Source organism: Rattus norvegicus, chromosome 3, assembly GCF_036323735.1.
Source record: "Rattus norvegicus strain BN/NHsdMcwi chromosome 3, GRCr8, whole genome shotgun sequence".
Classification (NCBI taxonomy): domain Eukaryota; kingdom Metazoa; phylum Chordata; class Mammalia; order Rodentia; family Muridae; genus Rattus; species Rattus norvegicus.
This window is the reverse complement of record NC_086021.1, coordinates 13,482,826-13,502,735: the sequence shown is the minus strand read 5'-3', so window position 1 is coordinate 13,502,735 and position 19,910 is coordinate 13,482,826. Positions and strand designations below refer to the sequence as shown.

Genomic DNA, 19,910 nt, shown 5'->3' with positions numbered 1-19,910 from the left:
AAATCCTCTTAGTTCTTGGCCGAGTCGCTGACAGCTGCCTCGCTCTGTGAACTGGCTGCCGTCGTTCTACTACAGTGATTTGATCGATGTGTCGCCTAAATTTTTTAGCTCTCGTAGCTCCATTTTCTGAGAAAGGCCACTTCCCTTTGTGCGCAGGCCTCAGGTGTTGGACGCTACCTCTTAGGATGTCTCGGGCCCTTCCTTTGAGGATCTGCAACCCTGCAGTCAAGGAGCTAAAGTCTTTGAAACAAAATCCAGTAACTCCACGGCGGCTTTTTCATGCCTTTTGAGAAATCCGAGGACAAGTCTTTCCACTGGCAGCTATTCACACAGGTTACACTCTTTTTTTTTTTTTTGGTTCTTTTTTTCGGAGCTGGGCACCGAACCCAGGGCCTTGCGCTTCCTAGGCAAGCCCTCTAACCACTGAGCTAAATCCCCAGCCCCACACATTACACTCTTGAGTCGAGATATCCAACCTGCGTTTTAATCCTAATATCAACAAACACATGAGTTACCAGTAGATTTATTGAAAGAATCAAGTATGAGTTTGGACACTCCTTTGTCTCTCTCTCTGGAACACAATTTTTCCCCTTTGAAAGCTAAAATTTCTAATTTTATTCAAGTCCATTAACAATCCACATTATTCTTATTTTTTGATGGGAATGACTTTAGTTATCTACAGACTGACCTGCTCCACCCCCCTCTTTCCATGACTAAAATGAAGGCTATTTTAAAAACAGTTCTGCCTAATGAAAACCTAGTTTTTTTTCTCTTGTCAAATATTATTTCTTGACTTCAGGATTATTTTTTTAATACCAATAAGGCACAAACTGTTCTCTAGATGTCTCCCCGCCGCCATATTACTTTATTCTTTGGTAAACATGGGGTGAGCCCCCTCTATGCTCATTATCAAATGCTTCTGATTCAATTTGTGGACAAAAGCAACCCACCGTCTGTCTTTTTCTAGTGGTGATCCTTTTCAGGGAAAGAGAAATACCAAAGCCTGCCTGAGAATTAGGATTTTTCAAAAGTCTCATCTCATTGTGGATTCCAATTTCCAATGTTGACATTCATTAAGGGGAACGGATATGAACTTCCCATCACGGTTTGGATGTGTATTATTATTTCCTGTTATATTTATTTTCCTTTGTGACTTGAGATGTAAGCTCCCCACAGACAAAAAGAGCTATCGAACCAAGTTCCTATCTTCCCCTCTCTGTAAGTTGAGATTTCTAAGGCTGAAGAGGAGAATAAAGTAAAATGAAGCGAGTCTGCAGATGTTGTCCACGTACTTCCTAGAACAAGAAACAGAGAGAGACATATTCCATGAACACATGTATCAGATGGACCAACGAACCTGCAGGGGCCCTGGCTAGATCTAAAATCCCTATAAATGGTGTGTGTGTGTGTGTGTGTGTGTTTGTGTGTGTGTGTGTGTGTGTGTGTGTGTGTAAACCTAGTTGTATATATATATATATATATATATATATATATATATATATATATGTATGTATGTCTTAGGGTTTTACTGCTATGAAAAGAAACCATGACCAATGCAAGCCTTACAAGGACATTTAGTTGGGGCTGGCTTGTAGGTTCATAGGTTCAGTCTATTATCATCAAGGCAGGAGCATGGCAGCATCTAGGCAGGCATGTGCAGGAGGAGCTGAGCGTTCTACATCTTCCTCTGAAGGCTGCTAGAAGACTGGGATCCAGGCAGCTAGGGTGAGGGTCTTAACGCCCACGCCCACAGTAACACACCGACCCCAATAAGGCCACACCCACTCCAACAAGGCCACACCCCCTAGCAGTGCCACTCCTATTTGTCACTATTTGTCTTCAAACTTGAAACTTATTCATAAAACTGTTCCATGGACAACAGGTAACTTTAATGAAATAAATACAGAAGTATTAGAAAAATAGACAGGAAGATGAGTGCCTTAGTTCCTGTTCTATTGCTGTGAAGAGACACCGTGACCAAACCACTTAATGACAGGGAACATTTAATTGCCGTCTTACAATTTCAGAGGGGGAGTCCGTGGACCATCGTGGTAGACACCCTGACAGCAGGCTGGCAGGCAGGCAGGCCTGGCTGAGTAGTTCCTGAGAGCCCACATCCTGCTCCCCAGATGAGAGAGAGAGAGAGGTAGAGGGAGAGAGAGAGGTAGAGAGAGAGAGAGAGGGAGAGGGAGAGAGAGAGGTAGAGGGAGAGAGAGAGGTAGAGGAAGAGAGAGAGGGAGAGAGGGACAGGGAGGGAGGAGAGGGAGGGAGGAAGGGAGAGGGAGGGAGGAAGGGAGAGGGAGGGAGGGAGACGGAGAGGGATAGAGAGGGAGGGAGAGGTAGAGAGAGAGAGAGGGAGAGAGGGACAGGGAGGGAGGGAGAGGGAGGGAGGAAGGTAGAGGGAGGGAGGGAGAGGGAGAGGGAGAGAGAGGGAGGGAGAGGGAGAGGGAGAGGGAGGGAGGGAGGGAGGGAGAGGGAGAGTAGCCTGGTGGGCTTTTGAAATCTCAAGGCCCCCACCTCCCATTGACATATCTCTTTTAACAAAAACACAACTCCCAATCCTTTCTAAACAATCCACCAACTGGAAACCAAACACAATCAAGTATTTGAACCTCTGAGGGTCACACTTCTTCAAAATCCTAAAGTATGTTTTTTTTTTTTTCTTTTAAAAGAAATCAAGTAATGAGTGTCCATCCAATTTGGTAGTATATTTTATCATTACATTTCATTTCTCAAAGGTTAGGGTTATTTGCATAACAAGTATCCAATCAAGCCATCACTCTCCCATAAGCCAAAGGCATCATACCTCCCCCCTTTCTACTTGATTATCCACATAGGGGTTACGGAAACATATCCCTTCATCCTGATTTAGTTCAAAGCATGGGGAGTTATTGATGTGCAATTAATTGCTATTCATAATGGGATAAAACAGAAGCCAACATGATTGAGTCTATTGTTGCTGGGAGATGAAGATTTCCCTTCCATTTAATAAAACATGATAAATATGATTTTAACGCAAGCCTAGAAACCCCAACAAAGCCTTTAGTTTAGTTTTTTTCAGTATTTCCAGATCATTCTCTGTGATACACAGGAAACTAGATGAGGAGAACTGTGTGGAGTCACTGACACACACTCACCAAAGGATTTGTTTGCACAATAAGGAGATATATCTTTGCCTCTGAGAGTTGGCCCCAGGACTCCCAATGATCTAAAAGTCCTTAGGTTCCTTGGATAAAGCAACACTGCATTTGCATATAACCTATGCAAGCCTCTTGTACACTCTAGTCATATTTACATGTGTGTGTGTGTGTGCGTGTGTGCATAAAGACATGTAAGTGCAGAGGCTGGGGGAGTGTAGAGCGTGTTCTGCTCCTTCACTCCCTACTGTATTCCCTTGTGACAGGGTCCCCTGCTGAACCTGAGGTGAGGCTCACTGTCAGGAAGTCCCAGTCATCCTCCTGTTCCCATACCAAGCACTGGTGTTTGCATGTGTGACCACACACTTGGCTTTAACCTTCTGCCGTCTCCCCAGACCCTCCTACATTTTAAATAATCTCTGCATTACTTTGGTACTTAATGAAATGAAATCATGAGGGGCTGTTATTTAGGAGATGACAAGAAAAATGGTTTGTATGTGTTCAGTACAGATATGGTATTTATAAACGACTTTTATTAGTTCCTTGAAAACTTTGTACATTATATATTGATTGAATTTACTTCTCACTTCTCTTCCTAACTCCTCTCAGATCCATCCACACCCCATCACTTCTCCCAACTTCAAGCTCTCTTTCTGCCTTTTGTAATAACCCACTCAAGTCATTTATGCTGCCCATAAATTCATGGGCCTTGGGCAAGCCCCTGGAGCCTGGCCAGCTTATCACCAGCTATATCTTTGTAGAAAACTGACTCTCCCTTTCCTGTCAGCTAGGGCAGAGGGATCGTGGTCCTGTCGTGTATAGAAGACACTGCTTTGTTCTGGTTCTCGCTGAGAGCTGTATCTTATATTTCCACACCCTCTTCCTTTAGGGTTCCTAAGACTCAACTCCTTCCCTTTTTGCCTCTCTCTACAAGTCTGTGTATATGCGTGTGTGACTATATTATAGATGTCCCATTTTACATTCAAGTACACACATGGTGGGTGGCGTCTTTACAATTGACTGCTGACAGTATCTCACCCCAGACAAAATGCTGCAATGCAGACATGGTGTAGCTCAGTCCCAGAAAGAAATAGGGGATGTTGAGAAACCTACCCAGCTGTTTCTAGTGTGAGGTGAAGGTTAGACCTCTGACACAACCTTCTGGCCCTGCCCTATGGGTTTAATATACACATTGTCCCAGTGCAATGTTCAAAGGTGGACTATGAAAATCAATTGGACCCTGTGGGCTGTAATCAATGAGTTCATCTGTTGATGGATGTGTATGAAGGTGGCAGGAAACTAGGAGATAGGAAATTAAGGGACTTGGTCATTTGGGACATGTCTTGGAGGGTGTTTTTTTGTCCTTGGTCTCTTCCTGTGTTGATGCTTCTTGGATGACAGTGAGGTTAGCAGTTGAGCTCTATCATGCCCCTTTCATGGTCATGTGACCATGGACCGAAGCATATGAAATCATGAACCAAAAGAAGTTTCTTTACTATGTCAGTTGCTAGGCAACTTGTAAGAGTGATGAATGTGATTAACATGAAAGTGGCCAAAAGTGATGCTGACCATACCAGGTCAGGTCCGGATTCGATGTAGGTGGACCCATGACTTAATCCTTTAAACATTTTGTCTGGAGGCTACATGCTAAGAGAAGACCCAATGTGTCCCAAGTGGTTTTATGAAGAAGATTCTGCCAATGTATCTGTTGTATTAGCAAATCAAGAATCTTGCTGCTTCCCGCTCTGGTCCTTCTCCTGACTTCACTTCTATGTTTTTAATAGACTTCAATAGCATATGAACTAGTGGGAAATGAGTATGAAAAAAGGGAAGGAAGCTATAAATTTTGCTTTAAAATCATTAAATTATACACTTAAAATAAATGGATTTTTTAAGTATGTAAATTATACTTCAATAAAGCTGCAGAAAAGGCTTGGCCATCTGTGATGCTTGTCATGTGATTTGCTATTTGTCCATAGTTCCTTTGATTTTTATCTTAATAGTAGTGGGTTTTATTACAGATGATGCAGACACCAGTGTACCCATGCAGAGAAAACACTCTGTTCTGTCAGGGAAAATAAATCAAGTCAAATTCATTGGCATCCTTAATTAGAATTTTTCTGGTAACATCTTAGTGGGCTGGAAGTTGGACAGCTACTGGCTGAGAGCAAAGATGTAGAGAGCCCAATGTTTACAGGGATAACTGAAGGTTGTGCTCACAAAAGGGTCTGAGACTCACGGAATGCAATTGCAGAAGCTCCAGCGACTGGTGGAGCTGATGCTAGCACCCTTGAAAGATGGCGATTATATGTTTTGTGATGTCACGGCCAAGTGTGAGACAAGGCTAGATGAAGTAGAAAAATTTTTGTTTCTTTGGAAACTCACTTGTAAAACAGGATCTTTATCTGGAAGCTATATTAGGAGAGGATGTTTTGCTGAAGCTGACACATGAGAAGGCATGTGATATTTCGCTGGAGCACATGCTTGAAGGGGGACAGGATGTTTACAGAGAACATAAATGTAATCCCACAGAGAGGGAGAGGACATTTTTACATTGTTACACCTTGCAAGGCTTCGATGATCTTTGCTGGTCTTCGTTCCATAGTGAGAAATGTACGAAAGAGACTGTGCTATTTGGGCTGCTTCTGGCTGCTTCTGCTGCATCTTGTTGGTTAGATCCTTCTGATCTCTGCAAGTCAAGGCACTGCTACTGATTCGTGTTTTGCGTTTGCTATTGGACCGTACTGCACAATGATGATTGGAGTTGCCCCAAAGAATTACTTCTAAATAGGTCCACAACTCTCTCCCTTTTCCTATTAACTTTCTCTCTCTGCTACCTCTGGTTGGTGGGCTAGAAGGGTGGTTGAAGTGTGTAAGAACCCTAAAAAAAGTAGGTTTTGAAAAAATCTAAGCGTACAGATAGATTCATGGCTTTTGAGAAAGGGCTATGTCTCCCGCTGAGAGGAGATGGAATGTAGGTTGTGACTTTGGGGTTCTGTGGTCTACTGTGACCCATTAAATGGCCAGTGACTGACAGTCTCCCAGTACGTGTAGCACATACTAAAATGCTTTTGCTTGGCGTTGGGAGCTGTAGAATGTATTCATTTCTTGTCACATATCCACGAGAATTCATGTTGGTGACAGTAGTTACTCTTCAGTTCTGCCATACACGGAAGTGGGTCTATACACTGAGAGAAGAGAGTGGCTGGTGGTGAGTATGTAACATGGAGTAAGAGAATTATTATGGTGCTGGGTCTCTCTTTTCTTTTTTTTTTCCCAACTTGACAATCTGGATCCAACTGAGAAGAGAGAACAATTCAAGGACTGCCTCCATTAGATTAGTCTTTGGGTAAGTCTATGGAACATTTTCTTGATTAATGATTGTTGTGGGAGGGCCCACCATTTTGGGCAAGTTCATCAGTAGTCATGTATAAAAAGAATAGCGCTTAAGGCTGTAAGAAGTAGTAAGGAAGCAAGCTATGGGGAGTATGGCGGTTTGAATAAGAAAGGCTCCCACAGTCATATATTTGTATATTTAGTTAACAGGGAGTGACAGTATTTTCAAGGATTAGAAGGATTAAGAGGTGTGGCCTCATTGGAGGAAGTGTGTGTGTTGACAAGAATGGGGTTTCAGTTTTCAAAAGCCCCATGCTTTGCCAGAATTCTCTCTCTCTCTCTCTCTCTCTCTCTCTCTCTCTCTCTCTCTCTCTCTCTCCTCTCTTTCTGCTTACAGAGCAGTAGCCCTCTATTGGTCCAGTGTTATGCTCCCAGCCATGATGATGGACCAGACTTCTGAAACTATAAGCTAGCCTCCAATTACATGCTTTCATTTATAGTAGTTGCCTTGACCACGGTGTATCTTCATGGCAAAGAACAATGACTGAGACAGGGAGCAGGCCAACAACCAGTGCCCCTTGTTACTGCTTCAAGCTCCTGTTGTGGTTTCCCTCAGTGATAGTCTGTAACCTGTAAGGCAAATACCCCTTTCCTCCCAAAGTTAGTTTTGATCATGGCATTCATCACGACAAGAAGGAAGCAAACTAGAAAGTCACAGGTCAGAACATGAGCAACTCTTACCTTTAAATTAAAACAAAGTGTCTATATGTCTCTATTTGTGGTTATGAGGTAAGCGTCTGTGGCTCTACTAGACTTACCGTTTCTATAAGAAATTGTCTTACTTAGGGTTCCTATTGTTGTAAGGAAACACGGTGACCAAAGAGCAAGTTAGGGAGAAAAGGTTTATTCAGCTTACACTTCTACGTTGCTGCTCATCAGCAAAGGAAGTTGGGACAGGAACTCAAACAGGACAGTATCCTGGAGGCAGGAACTGAGGCAGAGGCTATGGATGGGCACTGCTTACCGTCTTGCTCCTCATGTCTTGCTTAGCTTGCTTTCTTATAGAACCCAGGACCACCAGCCTAGGAATGGTGCCGCTCACAGTGGGCTGGGCCCTCCCCACCAATCACTAAGAAAATGCCCTACAGCTGGATCTTACGGACGCATTTTCTCAACTGAGGCGCCCTCTTCTCTGATGACTCTAGCTTGTGTCCAGTTGGCATAAAATCAGGGAGGTGGTTAGAATGTGATTGTCCCATGGGAAGTGTGGCACAAGTAGGAGGTGTGGCCTTGTGGGAGTAGGTGTGGCATTGTTAGAGGCAGCATATCACTGTGGGGGTGATATACTTCTTCTCCAACACCATGTCTGCCTAGGCACTTCCATGATTCCTGCCTTGATGAAAGTAGACTGAACTTCTGAACCTGAAAGCCTGCCCTAATTAAATGTTGTCCCTTATAAGTTGCCTTGGTCATGATGTTTTTTGCAGCAATGAAACCGTCAGACAACCAGCCAGTATAAAAACCCCCAAAGAGCAGAATTCTTCAACGATAGAAAATATTTTCAAGTCCTGCAGTGAGAAACTTATTCTTGAGAGAAGAAACAGTAATGAATGAGTCCATGATAAGGTTGCCTCCAAAGACATTCTTGGAGTGTAGATGTGGCTCAGGGAGACGCCATGGAGTGCACAGGGGCTTCTCAGGAGAAGAGAGCTACATGTTCAGGAACCAAAAAGGATTTTAAAGTAATTGCAAACGGCATAGGAAAGAGCTCAATGCAGCACCTCTGCATTGGAGTCACCGTCAAGAGTTTTCTGAGGATAACCTCACATGTGAGTAAAAGACGGGAACTTTCTGGGGCTAGATACCATAACAGGGCCCACAGGTATGGGGGAAGCCATCCAGGCTTTGGAGAGCCAGGCAAGACAAGCCAGTGCAGGAGCTCTTTGTGGTCATCTAGGTGCATTGAGCAGAGACCTAAAAAATACTACAGGATGCAACAGAGGCAAACAGTTGTCAGGGAAACTAAAAACAGGATCCACGTAACACCTGACAGAAGCTCACGGCATCCGCATCTTCCCATTTAAATTACTTTTTACTGATCATACAAAATAATGGGCTTTATGATACTTTCAGGAATCAATAGATATAAATTGGTTTGGCATTCACTACTCTTGAGTTATCCTCGACAAAATGTCCTCCGGGGAAGCCTGCACCTCACATCCACCTTCTGTAGTGATGGCTTGGCTGTACTTTAAGGAATCAAAGAGACCAATATGGATGCGGCCCAATTTCAACTCATTCTAAACCCTTTCTACTCTTCCTGAATCTCCTGCTTCACTTTTTGAGAACTCCATTTGGAATTCCTTCCTCCCTCAGTGTCCTCTACTCCCTCATGTGTTCTTTAGTCTTTTTTCCACATCACCGTCAATTTATTCTTTCTTACCCTCATCCTGGTCTCTTCTCTTCATGTGAAGATTGGTTTTACAGGAAAAGATGACTTTAGGGGCCTGGAGAGATGACCAATGGATCAAGAGCTTGTCTGCTTTGAAAGAGGACCTAGATTTGGTTCTTTGAGCTCATGTCCAGTGGCTCCAAATCACCTTTAATTCCAGCTCCAGGGGAACTGACTATTCTTTTCTCTGTGGTCTCTTGTATTCATGCCCTGCCCCCACCCACATAATTAAAAATAATACATCTACAGATAAGAAACAGTTTTCATTAGGTTCCGTTAGTCAAAGAAAACCTGATCTTCTCTGATTCTGATTCTGCTTGGATCAGTTTACTGGGTTTCCCCTTGAGTTCCAAGATCACCTCCCTGTTACCTGCCACTCTTTCCCCAACAGTCTGTTTCTCCCTCAAACTTCACCTCAGAGAGTCTATCTATGTCTGGCCCCTCTCCTCTGCTTCCTAAACATCCATCTTTTTTTTCCGTGCCATCCCTGCTCCTCTAAGCCTCATCTCCAGTTCTTTTCTCTCCCTAAAGACCAGACCAGCTCAGTCCTGTTTGTTTTAGTCTATGTGACATCAGACTTACTGTTCACAGCCTTGACCTTTCTTGCTACCTCTCCATGTTCCATGCACCACAGCCCGTCTCCTCCACCAAAGTGTTCACACACAACACGTCACATCGCACATTTTAATATTTAGAGCAAAAACAAAATTCCACTGGAAAAGATACTGGGGTTGTCAAATGCCCGTGGGTATCTGAAACACAGAAAAACAAACATTTCCTCCCAATCCTATAAATTCCCCATCTATGTCCCCCTCACTTTGTGAATTTCACCTTAACAGATCTTTTCCATCAGATTATAGACGTGGATGTGGACGTCGCCATCAAACTTGATGAAGTACATGGAAGGCTTAGCTGGGACTTGGTAAATGACTTTGCCGATCTTTTTGGACCCGTTGTCTCTGGTGAACTGCACACATTGACCTGTTAAGATGTCGCTGTCAACGTCTGACTTCACCTCTGCTGGGGGAATCTCTGGAATGATACGGAGGTTACCTTCTGTGTAATCATCCAGGAGCTCGTGGATGTAAAAAGCTGGATCTTTCTCGTAGGTGATGTAAAACCAGTCTTTCATGATCGGCACCTGGGCTAGGACCACCCCCCTCCAGTTGTACTTAGAGCCATGTTTGCCCTCAAATTTATGCTCCACAGCTCGGCCAACCATGGCACTTGCGAGATGGGCGTCTTTCACTTGAGGAAACACTACTTTGTGAGGCAAGACCTTAAGCTTTAAAATCCTCTCATCGCTGTGAAGTTCCAGTCCATAGACACAGTCAATTCCGTCATACTTCACCAGATAGAGAGAGGGATTTGTTGGCAGTTGGTCTAGAACGATGGCCTTCCATTGGGTGACGGGCTCATCACCTTCCTTCCATCTGTGAGAAATTCTGCAGCCCACAATGTTCCCCAGGGCCTGGGAAGAAGGCCTCCTCCTCCTCCACTTCTGGAAGGATGGTGTGCTCATCCTCCTCAGAGACATCCTCTTCTTCTTGGCTTTAGACCTAGTGTGGTAGGCCACGACATCCTGGTCAACTGTCTTGTGAGTATCGTTCTGTGTTCAGGCTTCATACTTGCCCATGGCCTGGGTTTGAGGAGCTCGCCTGCTTAAACCAGACACAATGCTGTTGCCTCTGTCATGTGAGTGCCTGCAAGAACAATGGGGGTGGGGTGGGGGAGGGCGCTGGACCAGGGCTCTTGTCTAAGAGAACTTTGGTGCAGGTGAGGAAGGCGATGGTAGACAGGGATCAGCATCTGAATCTAATTCTGTTGTAATCAGAAGTTCATAGGAGGGCTGGGCAATGGTGGAGCACAATTTAATTCCAGCACTCAAGAGGCAGAGGGAGGCAGACCTCTGTGAGATCAAGGCCAGCCTGGTCTACAGAGTTAGTTCCAGGATAGCCAAAGCTACACACAGAAAAACCCTGTCTCAAAAATCAAAATCTAAAGTTCAAAGGGAAATGAACAAATGGTTCTCTACAGCTCAGAATAACATATTCAGACACATTTCTTCAGCCCGAGGCACTTTGCCTCTGCTGAGGAACCTCTCCTTGAATGGCGAGGTCAGTGTGGTATTAAGTATCCCTGTCCCCACTTTAAGCAAGCAGAACAGAGAAAGGATAGCAAAGGAGCCAGAAGGGTGGTCACACCCCTCTTCTACCCTCTAACTATGAGCTATGTGGCAACATCCACAACTGTCTGCAAAGAGACACAGCACACCAGTTCACTGGCTTTCTGTACTGTGCATGCTGACCCAGCCCCAGGTTTATTCCGCGACGCTGCTGCATCTTCGACCGCAACTAGAGTCTTTTGTGTAGGCAACAACAACCATTTAGAAATAATATCTCCTGGGGTTGGGATTTAACTCAGTGCTAGAGCACTTGCCTAGCAAGCACAGGGCCCTGGGTTCGGTCCTCAGCTCCGAAAAAACAAACAAACAAACAAACAAACAAACAAACAAACAAACAAACATTATCTCCTAAAAAGCACAGGCACAGAGAGGAGCTTTGGCATTTTAGTAGGATTATGAATTAGATATTGTTAGCAAAGGATAATAAACTCTTAGACTGACTAGCCTAGACCAGCCGCCGAGCTCTCAAACGTGGAAGACATCAGAACATACGGTTACGCACTGTAGGAGGGAAATCTTTTAGCTTTCTGGGCTACAAGGGTCCCAGTTATCTTCATAAACGTATTTACCGAGAGAAAATGTCCTAGTCGTCCAGATTCTGTCTTCGGAAACCGGTCAGGCACCAAAAGCCTGTTGAACAATTGTGGGGTTCAGGAGCTGAACTGGCTTTCACACCCCGCTGGGAAGATAGTGAACCCACCTTCAAGGGAGTCTAGCGCCCCCAAGTGGAAGAGAAGCGCAACCTCCGCCCAGTGCTCTGTGACATAATCCAGGCTCTGCTTACGTCATAGAAGTCCTCTCAGCCCAGTTCCTTCCCTAGTTACGCTTAGAAACTTCCAGAATCTAGGTTTTAACTTCTCATGTAGCCTCCTGGAGACCAAAAATAAAGTCCCCACCCAAATATTCTGATGACTGGAGTCACAATCTGCCCATGTAGCTCTTTTCATGCATTTTTTTTTTCTGAAAAAGTCTTTGGTTTCTGAGTCACCAACATCCTTGGTGGTTATTTTCCCAGCTCCTATCTTTCCTTTGGTTATCTTTAAGCAATTCTCCGTATCGGAAATATTGGTAGTCTCTCCCTCCGAGGCAGCCCGCTGGATAGCACCCCAAAATTAGCTTTATCAAACCAACAATTAGAGGAGGGACATTTTTATTCACACAAAGCTGTAATTTGACAGGATTAAATACCTTGTATTGAAGTCAATGGCAATCCTGAATTATGGATTCTTTGCAAAGAGCGAGGAAAAATTAGCTCCTGGACCTGCTTCCAAAGTCGGGATAAACTGACGACAAACCCGATATCGACCCGTCATATTTTAAATGTCTTTAAAATTTACCAGCACTTCTGGTTACAAGAAATTTATTAGATCAAATGCAGCAAAACAGGATGAAATAGATGAGCTAATTTTATTTTTGAAATATGGGTAGACAGAATACTGGATGCAGGTAAGTTTGGAATTTACCTTTAAATTACAGGGCACTTTAATTTTTTTGTGTCACATAGATCTTCAGATCTTCAAAAGGATTCTTTTCAGAACCCTCCCCTGTCCCCACCACACTCTGACCCTCCCTTCCCTCTTCCCAGTAATTCCCTTACACTTTTACATTATAATTTTTTTTAAATGTACTTAGAGCTTAACAACTTATGGCAACTTTTTAAAATCTGTCCTCTTTTCTAAGTGCACCGTCTTCTTTTTCTATCTTCTATCGTAGTTTTAAGCACATTTTCCTTCACACTTTGAGTTTTCCTCTCTCTCTGCTCTTATGACTCCTCTGCCATTATGTGACTGTTGTCGACTATGTGGCTGACCTCAATGAGGGGTTAACTCAAAGGACGTGATTTTCCCCCCTTTTCTCCCCTTCATCTTCCTTCCTAGGCACCTGCTGAGATTTACAGCCTTGGGGATTTTTTTTAAGCCTGGACAGCCGACACACACACACACACACACACACACACACACACACACACACACACTCACACACACACCATAGAGATAAATTTAAAAAAAAATTTAAAAAAAGTAGGAGCCAGGTATGCCCCTTTAATCCCAGCACTCAGAAGCAAGCTGATCTCTGTGAGTTCAATGCCTACCTGGTTTATAGAGTGAGTTTCAGGCCAGCCCTACCTACATCATGAAACCCAGTTTCAAAATAAAACACAAAAGAGTGTTATATTTATGTCTGATAATGTAGGCAACAGAGAAACTATTTCTACAGAGAAAGAATGTATTGTTGAGAGAATCAGTGGGCTGGAAGGAGACCCCAATTCTCTGTGTCACTAACTCCATCACAGTCTCAGCAGGAAGCAAGAATGGGTACAGCTAAAAAGGGAGCAGGAAGATCATGAGTAAAGCTGTGGACACGCATCAGCCCATCAGCAACAGAAGCAGGTGGAAAACCAGCTGGGATGAGATGGCGTCACCAGCCAATGTCTCTGACTGACAGTCCCTAGTAGCACCAAGATGTTCTTTACCTTCAAGTACCCGGGACTTTTCAGACACTCAGAAACCACAGAACAAAAGGTGGCAAATGCCTAAGAAAAGATTTATTGTGGGACATATTTGTTTATACAGGTTTCATGTAGCCCAGGCTGGCCTCAAACACACTATGCACCCGAGGATGATTTTGAACTCCTGGTTCTCCTCCTGGTAATGGGAGTATGGGCATGGACCACCACACCAGGCTGATGAGGTACTGTAGGTGGAGCCCAGAGCTGTGTTAGAGCCAAGTGAGCACACTGTCCACTGAGCTGCATCTCCAGCCCCTCGGGATGTGTTCTGCTAATACAACAAAACTAAAATAGATGTCTTCAGTGAGAGACAACAGGAGTCTCCCAGTCCAGAAACATTAAATCACACATTCCCAAGTAATACATATGTCAAGAAATAATGACACTATGTAACAGTAAGAAAAAAAGAAGAAGATAGGAAACATACTGTCAAAATGTGTGAGACATAACTGTGACGGTGCTAAGAGGAAACTTTATTTACAACACTAATTCTTAATTAGAAACAAAGACCAGCAACCTAAATTTTTATCTACACTAGAAAATAAGAAAGTAATTAATTCAATGAAAAAAATTATTGTTAAAATGAACCCCACAACACAAAACACTAAAAATAAGAAATTAACAACAAAAAAAAAGCCAATGAAAGACAATTAGTTTTTTTTTTTAAAGCAAAGAATCTTATTTTTACGTCTCGATTAGACCTAGATAGAAAAATATAAAGTCCATTCTGTTTGGCGATTTAAAAAAAAATGAAATTGCCGTGTTTTAGAGTTTATGCAGAACACTGAACCTGGTACCACAGACAAAAATTTTAACAAAAAAATGTTCATCATTTAAACACTTTTTAATGACAGTGTATATACTCAACTTATCTCTCCTATAATCTGTTTAATATCAGACAAGATTTCCAGGGTGGCCATATGGAAATTATGCAGTGTTGAAATGGAAGCACAGCATTGTATTCCCAATAAAGACTCTGGTTGAGAACATCATTGTTTTTCAAACGAGGAAACTAGCACAAGATCCTAGCCCAGTCTCCCGAGGCGTTGTCCCATCTTAGAGCCATTTCCTCAGAAAGCACTTCCCATGTGTCATATTTTTCTTCAAAAGTCGAAACAGACTTGTTTGCTGCACTGTTTGGTTTGCTGTGCTGCTTGGGAGATCTTGGACCATCAGACATGACGAAACTTCTCCCACACACCCCCAAACGACAGCACTGGTATCAGTGTAGAGGAAATTGGAGAGACAGAAACCAAAAAGGAAAAAAAAAACCTGTTGTTGTTTGGAGAAGAGTCATGTAAGTAGGCCAAGCTGACCTTGGACATTCTATGTAGCCCAGGATGGCCTTGGAATTACTCTGCAGCCCAGGCTGGCCTTGATTTATGATGTAGCCCAGGCTGTCTTTGGACTTACTATGTAGCCCAGGCTGGATTTGAACTTGGGATCTTCGCGAGTATTGAGAATATAGGTATGCACTACCACACTCAGCTTTGTATCTGTTATTATAAGTGACTCAGCTGTGGCCCCTCATTTGCCAGCCTCCCTCAAAATCAACAACAGCATCCACAATCACCCACTAGGACAATCCCATCCTTTAACTCATCTGTTAATGTAAGACTTTACAGGACAGAGAGTCAGCAGGGTCCTCCTCCTTATTAGAACACATTTGTGTGGAGGGATTTGAGTGATTGTTTGAGTGAGCCAGTCATACCTTAACCTGGTTCTGATATTATGACCAAGATTAAAAAAAAAGAATAAGGAAACAAAAGTAAAGGAGACGGGACCAACACCAGGACTTGAACCTTAGCAGTTGAGGAGATGGCTCACACGTCTCAGGTAAATGATGGGTAGGCTTTGTGGCCCACATAGAATCCCAGTCCAGGGAGGTAGAGATAGGGAAGATCCCCAGAGCAAAATAGCTGTCAAGACTAGTCATATTGGTGAACTCTGGGTTTGCCTGAGAAATGCTGCCTCAATGAATAAGGTAGAAGAGAAAATGGATTAGTCCCTACATTATACACTGCACGTGCATGTATGCACACACACACACACACACACACACACACACACACACACACACACACACACAGGAACAAAACAAAAAACCTTGGTCTTAAGGCATTGCCTCCACCGTAGTAGCACATAGTAGGAGGTGTGGATCTAAATAAGTGTTCCTTTCCACCCCCACAAAGACCAACATACTTATGAACCCTCAGCCCTGGATCTGTACAATCTGCTGAGGACTCCCAGATGTTTAGTTTAGTCTCCTCGCTCTCTAACATATTCTGGTATTCTGTTTCAGGAATCCAGAGCTGAGGCTCGGCTGACTTGAGCCTCACTCCCAGTCTTGCATCCAAGACAACTTTCAGCTGCCATGTACTGATCCTTGGGATTCCCTGCCAAGGTACCCTGACCTGCATTTCTCAGGAGGCCACGCCATGAAGCCAGAGAAAGTGCGGCTGTCTTACTCTGCCATTTATTAGCTTAGAGTATTGGGAAATTGGCTCGACCTTTAAACCTCACTTTCTTCATGTATAAATGAGCAGGCGAACAATTCCAGTTCATCAGATCTACTTTAGGAGTGAGTTAGAAAAACACATCAAAATGATTAGTGCCAATGTGTTTTATGAATGATAAGCAGTATTATTTATATGATTTGTAACATTGGATATTATGGTACCTGGAACGTAACGGTTTTCATTATCTTTGCACAGGTGATGCAAGGAAAGCATCTAGGATGCAGAAATGCTACCTTTTTTGCTTTATTTCCAAGAAGCATTTCTTTCTGCTCCAATTATTTTTTTAAAACTTACTTTCCACTCCATCTCCCCTTAGGTGATTAGGTTAGAACAGGGTTTGGTGAGAGGGGTTATAAAACATGTTACAGAATATATCTACAAGATCAGCTGTTGAGTTCAAATGGAGGCAGCCTCCATGGGTAAGCCATGCTCCCCCTGAAGCTATTTATTTCTTTTCTTTTTTTATTTTCATTGATTTCTTGTGATGGCTAGTCTTGGAGGAAAGAACCTCCCTCGAGGAGCTTCCTCCATCAGGTTGGCCTTGACTATGTCCAGGTGGCATTTCCTTGACTGTTAACTGATGTTGGAGGGCCTGGTCTACTGTGGGCAGCACCGCCCTATGCAGGTGGGTCTGGACTCTGTAAAGATAGTTGAATGTGAGCTTAGAAGCAAGCCAGTGAGCAGTCTCTGTACTTTCAGTTTCACAATCCTGTCCTGGTTTTCCTTGATGATGGGCTGGAACAGAGAAGATGAAATAAAATTTTCACTTCAAAAGCTGGCTTTGGTGAGTGTATTTATCAGAGCAACAGAAAACCAAAATTAAGCAAAAAATCACAGTGCCAGATGTGGGATGTCTTCCTGAAAGTTGTTGACCAGCGAGATCCCAAAAGCCCTCACAATTTTACAGGTTGTTTCCATTGTTCTTCGTAGCCTTCCAGAACCTGATGGTAACACCCTATCACTGAGGACACTGAATTCTTTTGGTCACATGTCACAGAAGGGTCAATCTGAAGTTGAGGTGGAAGCATCCTCTATAATGGCTAGCCTTCCTGGTTCAAGAAAGTGCTATGTACGCTTCCAGGGGAGAAAATCATCTACAACCTTACTCGGGGGTGAACCATTCAAGCTAATACGTCAGGAAAGATGTGCCCCTAATGTGTTAGTGGCATCGCAGCCATGGGAGTAACCAGTGGCTTTCCAATCAGATACAAGGCATTTTGCACACGAGGGAATACAAACCAGGTTCTGCAAACTGGTCAAGAACCTATGGTTAGGGTGATATAGGCCCTATGAAAGAACCTAATGCTAAATACATTGTCGAACTTCCTTCCAAACATCCATATTTGTATCAATAGATCAGGGTTGCACTCAGCTCTCATCAGAGATGATGACTCTGACTACCATGAGCAGAGGCATACAGCTGGACAAAGTGCTGGGAATCAGTGGTGTTGGACTGTTCAGGTGGAAATAGGACAGCTAAGTCTTCTCCTCCACAGCTCAGAGAACATCATGAAAGAGTGGGTGCAAGGAATGTAAGAACCAGAAGATGGGGAAGTGGACAGCAAAAGGATATCTTTTAGATTGGACCTAGTCATTGAACTCTTAAACTGATGGCGGCTATGGTCACGGGCACAAGACTGGGCCCCTCAACACTTCATCACAGATGAGAGAGGCCATGAAGGCCCTCCCCTCCCTTGGCAATCAACATTTATTGGAGGAGGGTTCAATCCTGCAGGCTTAGATTTTTCAAGACCTACTTTAGTAAGAGTTCTTAAACCCTTTAAACTTCCTCTAGCCCACCACCCACCAGAGGTAGTGGAAAGGAAAGGATAATAGGGCAAACAAAGGACGTTGAGGACATGCTTAGAAATAGTTCTCTGGGGCGATTTCAATCTTCATAATCAGGATATCAGTCCAGTTGACATGAATCAGCAGAGGTAGGTCGATCTACTTGCAAACACCATTCACGAATCACCAAGGACAGTTCAACCCAGAAGAAATTGCTGAGCTCTTCCAATTGGCCTGGGTTCGAGGAGGCAGCAAGAAGCCACCACAATGTCACCACAAGAAGTTATCTGGTGCTTTTCTCTCTACAAAGCCATGACAAACAGTGGTCAGTGAAGAAGTAAAGGTGAACCAATGCCCCAGCATGGTCCATGAAGGCCAGTGTCATCAAAGTCAATTGAGCATCAGTGAAGAGTGTCAAGGCAAGCCAATGCCGTGGTGTTGCCCACTTTTGTCCAGGGTTATACTCGTAGCCTTTCTAAACATCACATGCCCTTTTCCCAGGCAGCTACCAGAAATGCCATGTGTTTATTCTCAGCAAAACATCCTCTCCTAAGACAGTTTCCAGAACAACATCCATGACACAGTTGAGTCTCCAAAGAAACCAGAAATTTCTGCTTCACTCCCTTCTTCATTCCTGTACCCGTAGATAAGTTGTTCTGTCGAATACCTCTGTACTCACGTAATTAATTAAACTTAGGGATTACACGCAGAAAGGAGACATGAAATAGGAGGGGGGACTTATTCAGAATATCGGTGCCAATTGGAGAGGGAATGGCGTGAGAGAAGGGGTTGACCGAGGGGATGACGGAGGAGGATGAGGGAGGAAGCAAGGAAGACCTGAAGGATGGGATGGGAGAATGAGGGAGGGGGATGGGGGAGGGGAATTGGGAAGGGAAATACAGAAAGGGAAGGTCTAAAACTCATTATATAAGTATATGAAATTGTTAAACAAAAACATCATAATCACCATTTTTTTTAAAAAAAAAGTTCAATGCTTCTCTTTATAGAGGGTTAGTCATTTCAACTTAGGGCTTTTTTTGTTGGATCAATTTTGTCTTTAAGGTTTTTTAGTTCCTTGGAGCAAATTGTCAGATGTGAAGTTTTAGTTCGACTCAGTGCCGTCCAGGGTTCTGTGTAACTGAAAAATCAAGTCAATAAATACTTTGTATTAATCGTCAAAATCCCAGTGAGTTCTCTCCAGTAATTTTCCTTTTATCACACTCCACCCTCAGCCCTTCTCAAAATGCTGGCTGAATTAAGTACCTGCCACTGAATGGGACGCAAGTTCAAACCAGTGGAAGTGGGAAAAAGCAACTAAAAGCAAACGAATTATCAAACAGCAAAACTTCTTTCCTCTGCATCTGGGTTTCCATTTTATGGTTTTGGAGAGTCTATTACACGGAAAAAAATGAAAGAGTAGAGTGTGATGTGGTGTTTAACTTACTGAAGAAAGGCAGGCATAGCTGCAAATGGGGGGGAGGCGGCGGTAGGCTGACAGGTCGGTTCCTCTCTTGATGATATATGTAAACACCAAAGCTGAGAATGAAGAGAACCTCCAAGTGAAAACGACGATGCCAAAATTTATGAATACAAGAGCGTTTGTATCACACTGACTGAACATTCACACAAATAAATCACACTGCACGTCTAGTATGCATGTTCACACACATCAAGTGGTGCTGTGTTTGGGGGGCTGTATAAACAATGATTGTGTGTGACTGGAGAGGTGGCTTGGTAGTTGAGAACTGTTACTGCTCTTGCAGAGGACCTGAGTTCAGACCCTGGCACCAACATGGTGGCTCACATGCATTGATTACTCTTGTTCAGTTCTGTGCCCTGCTCCTGTCTCCTGTCTTGATGAATACACATGTGGTCTTGAGGGAAACCGACTTGAGCCCTGTGGCCTCCCATGTCTTATTGACAGCTATATCTGCTTTTCTCCCCTAAGTTTCTTGTGGCTTCTGTATATGTATCTTTTATACAG

The 19,910-nt window shown here is 43.5% G+C and overlaps 1 protein-coding gene across 1 annotated transcript in view; it reads right to left on the bottom strand.

The window, feature by feature from the left end:
* LOC134486259 (Y-linked testis-specific protein 1-like) overlaps positions 1 to 10,619 on the bottom strand; it is a 424,977-nt gene extending 414,358 nt beyond the window's left edge. The window contains exon 1 of the mRNA XM_063285180.1: positions 9,757 to 10,619. Coding sequence (XP_063141250.1) covers positions 9,758 to 10,462 — 705 coding nt within the window. The 5' untranslated portion in view covers positions 10,463 to 10,619 and the 3' untranslated portion in view covers position 9,757. The remainder of the gene's footprint in view (positions 1 to 9,756) is intronic.
* Between the last annotated feature and the right edge of the window lie 9,291 nt (positions 10,620 to 19,910).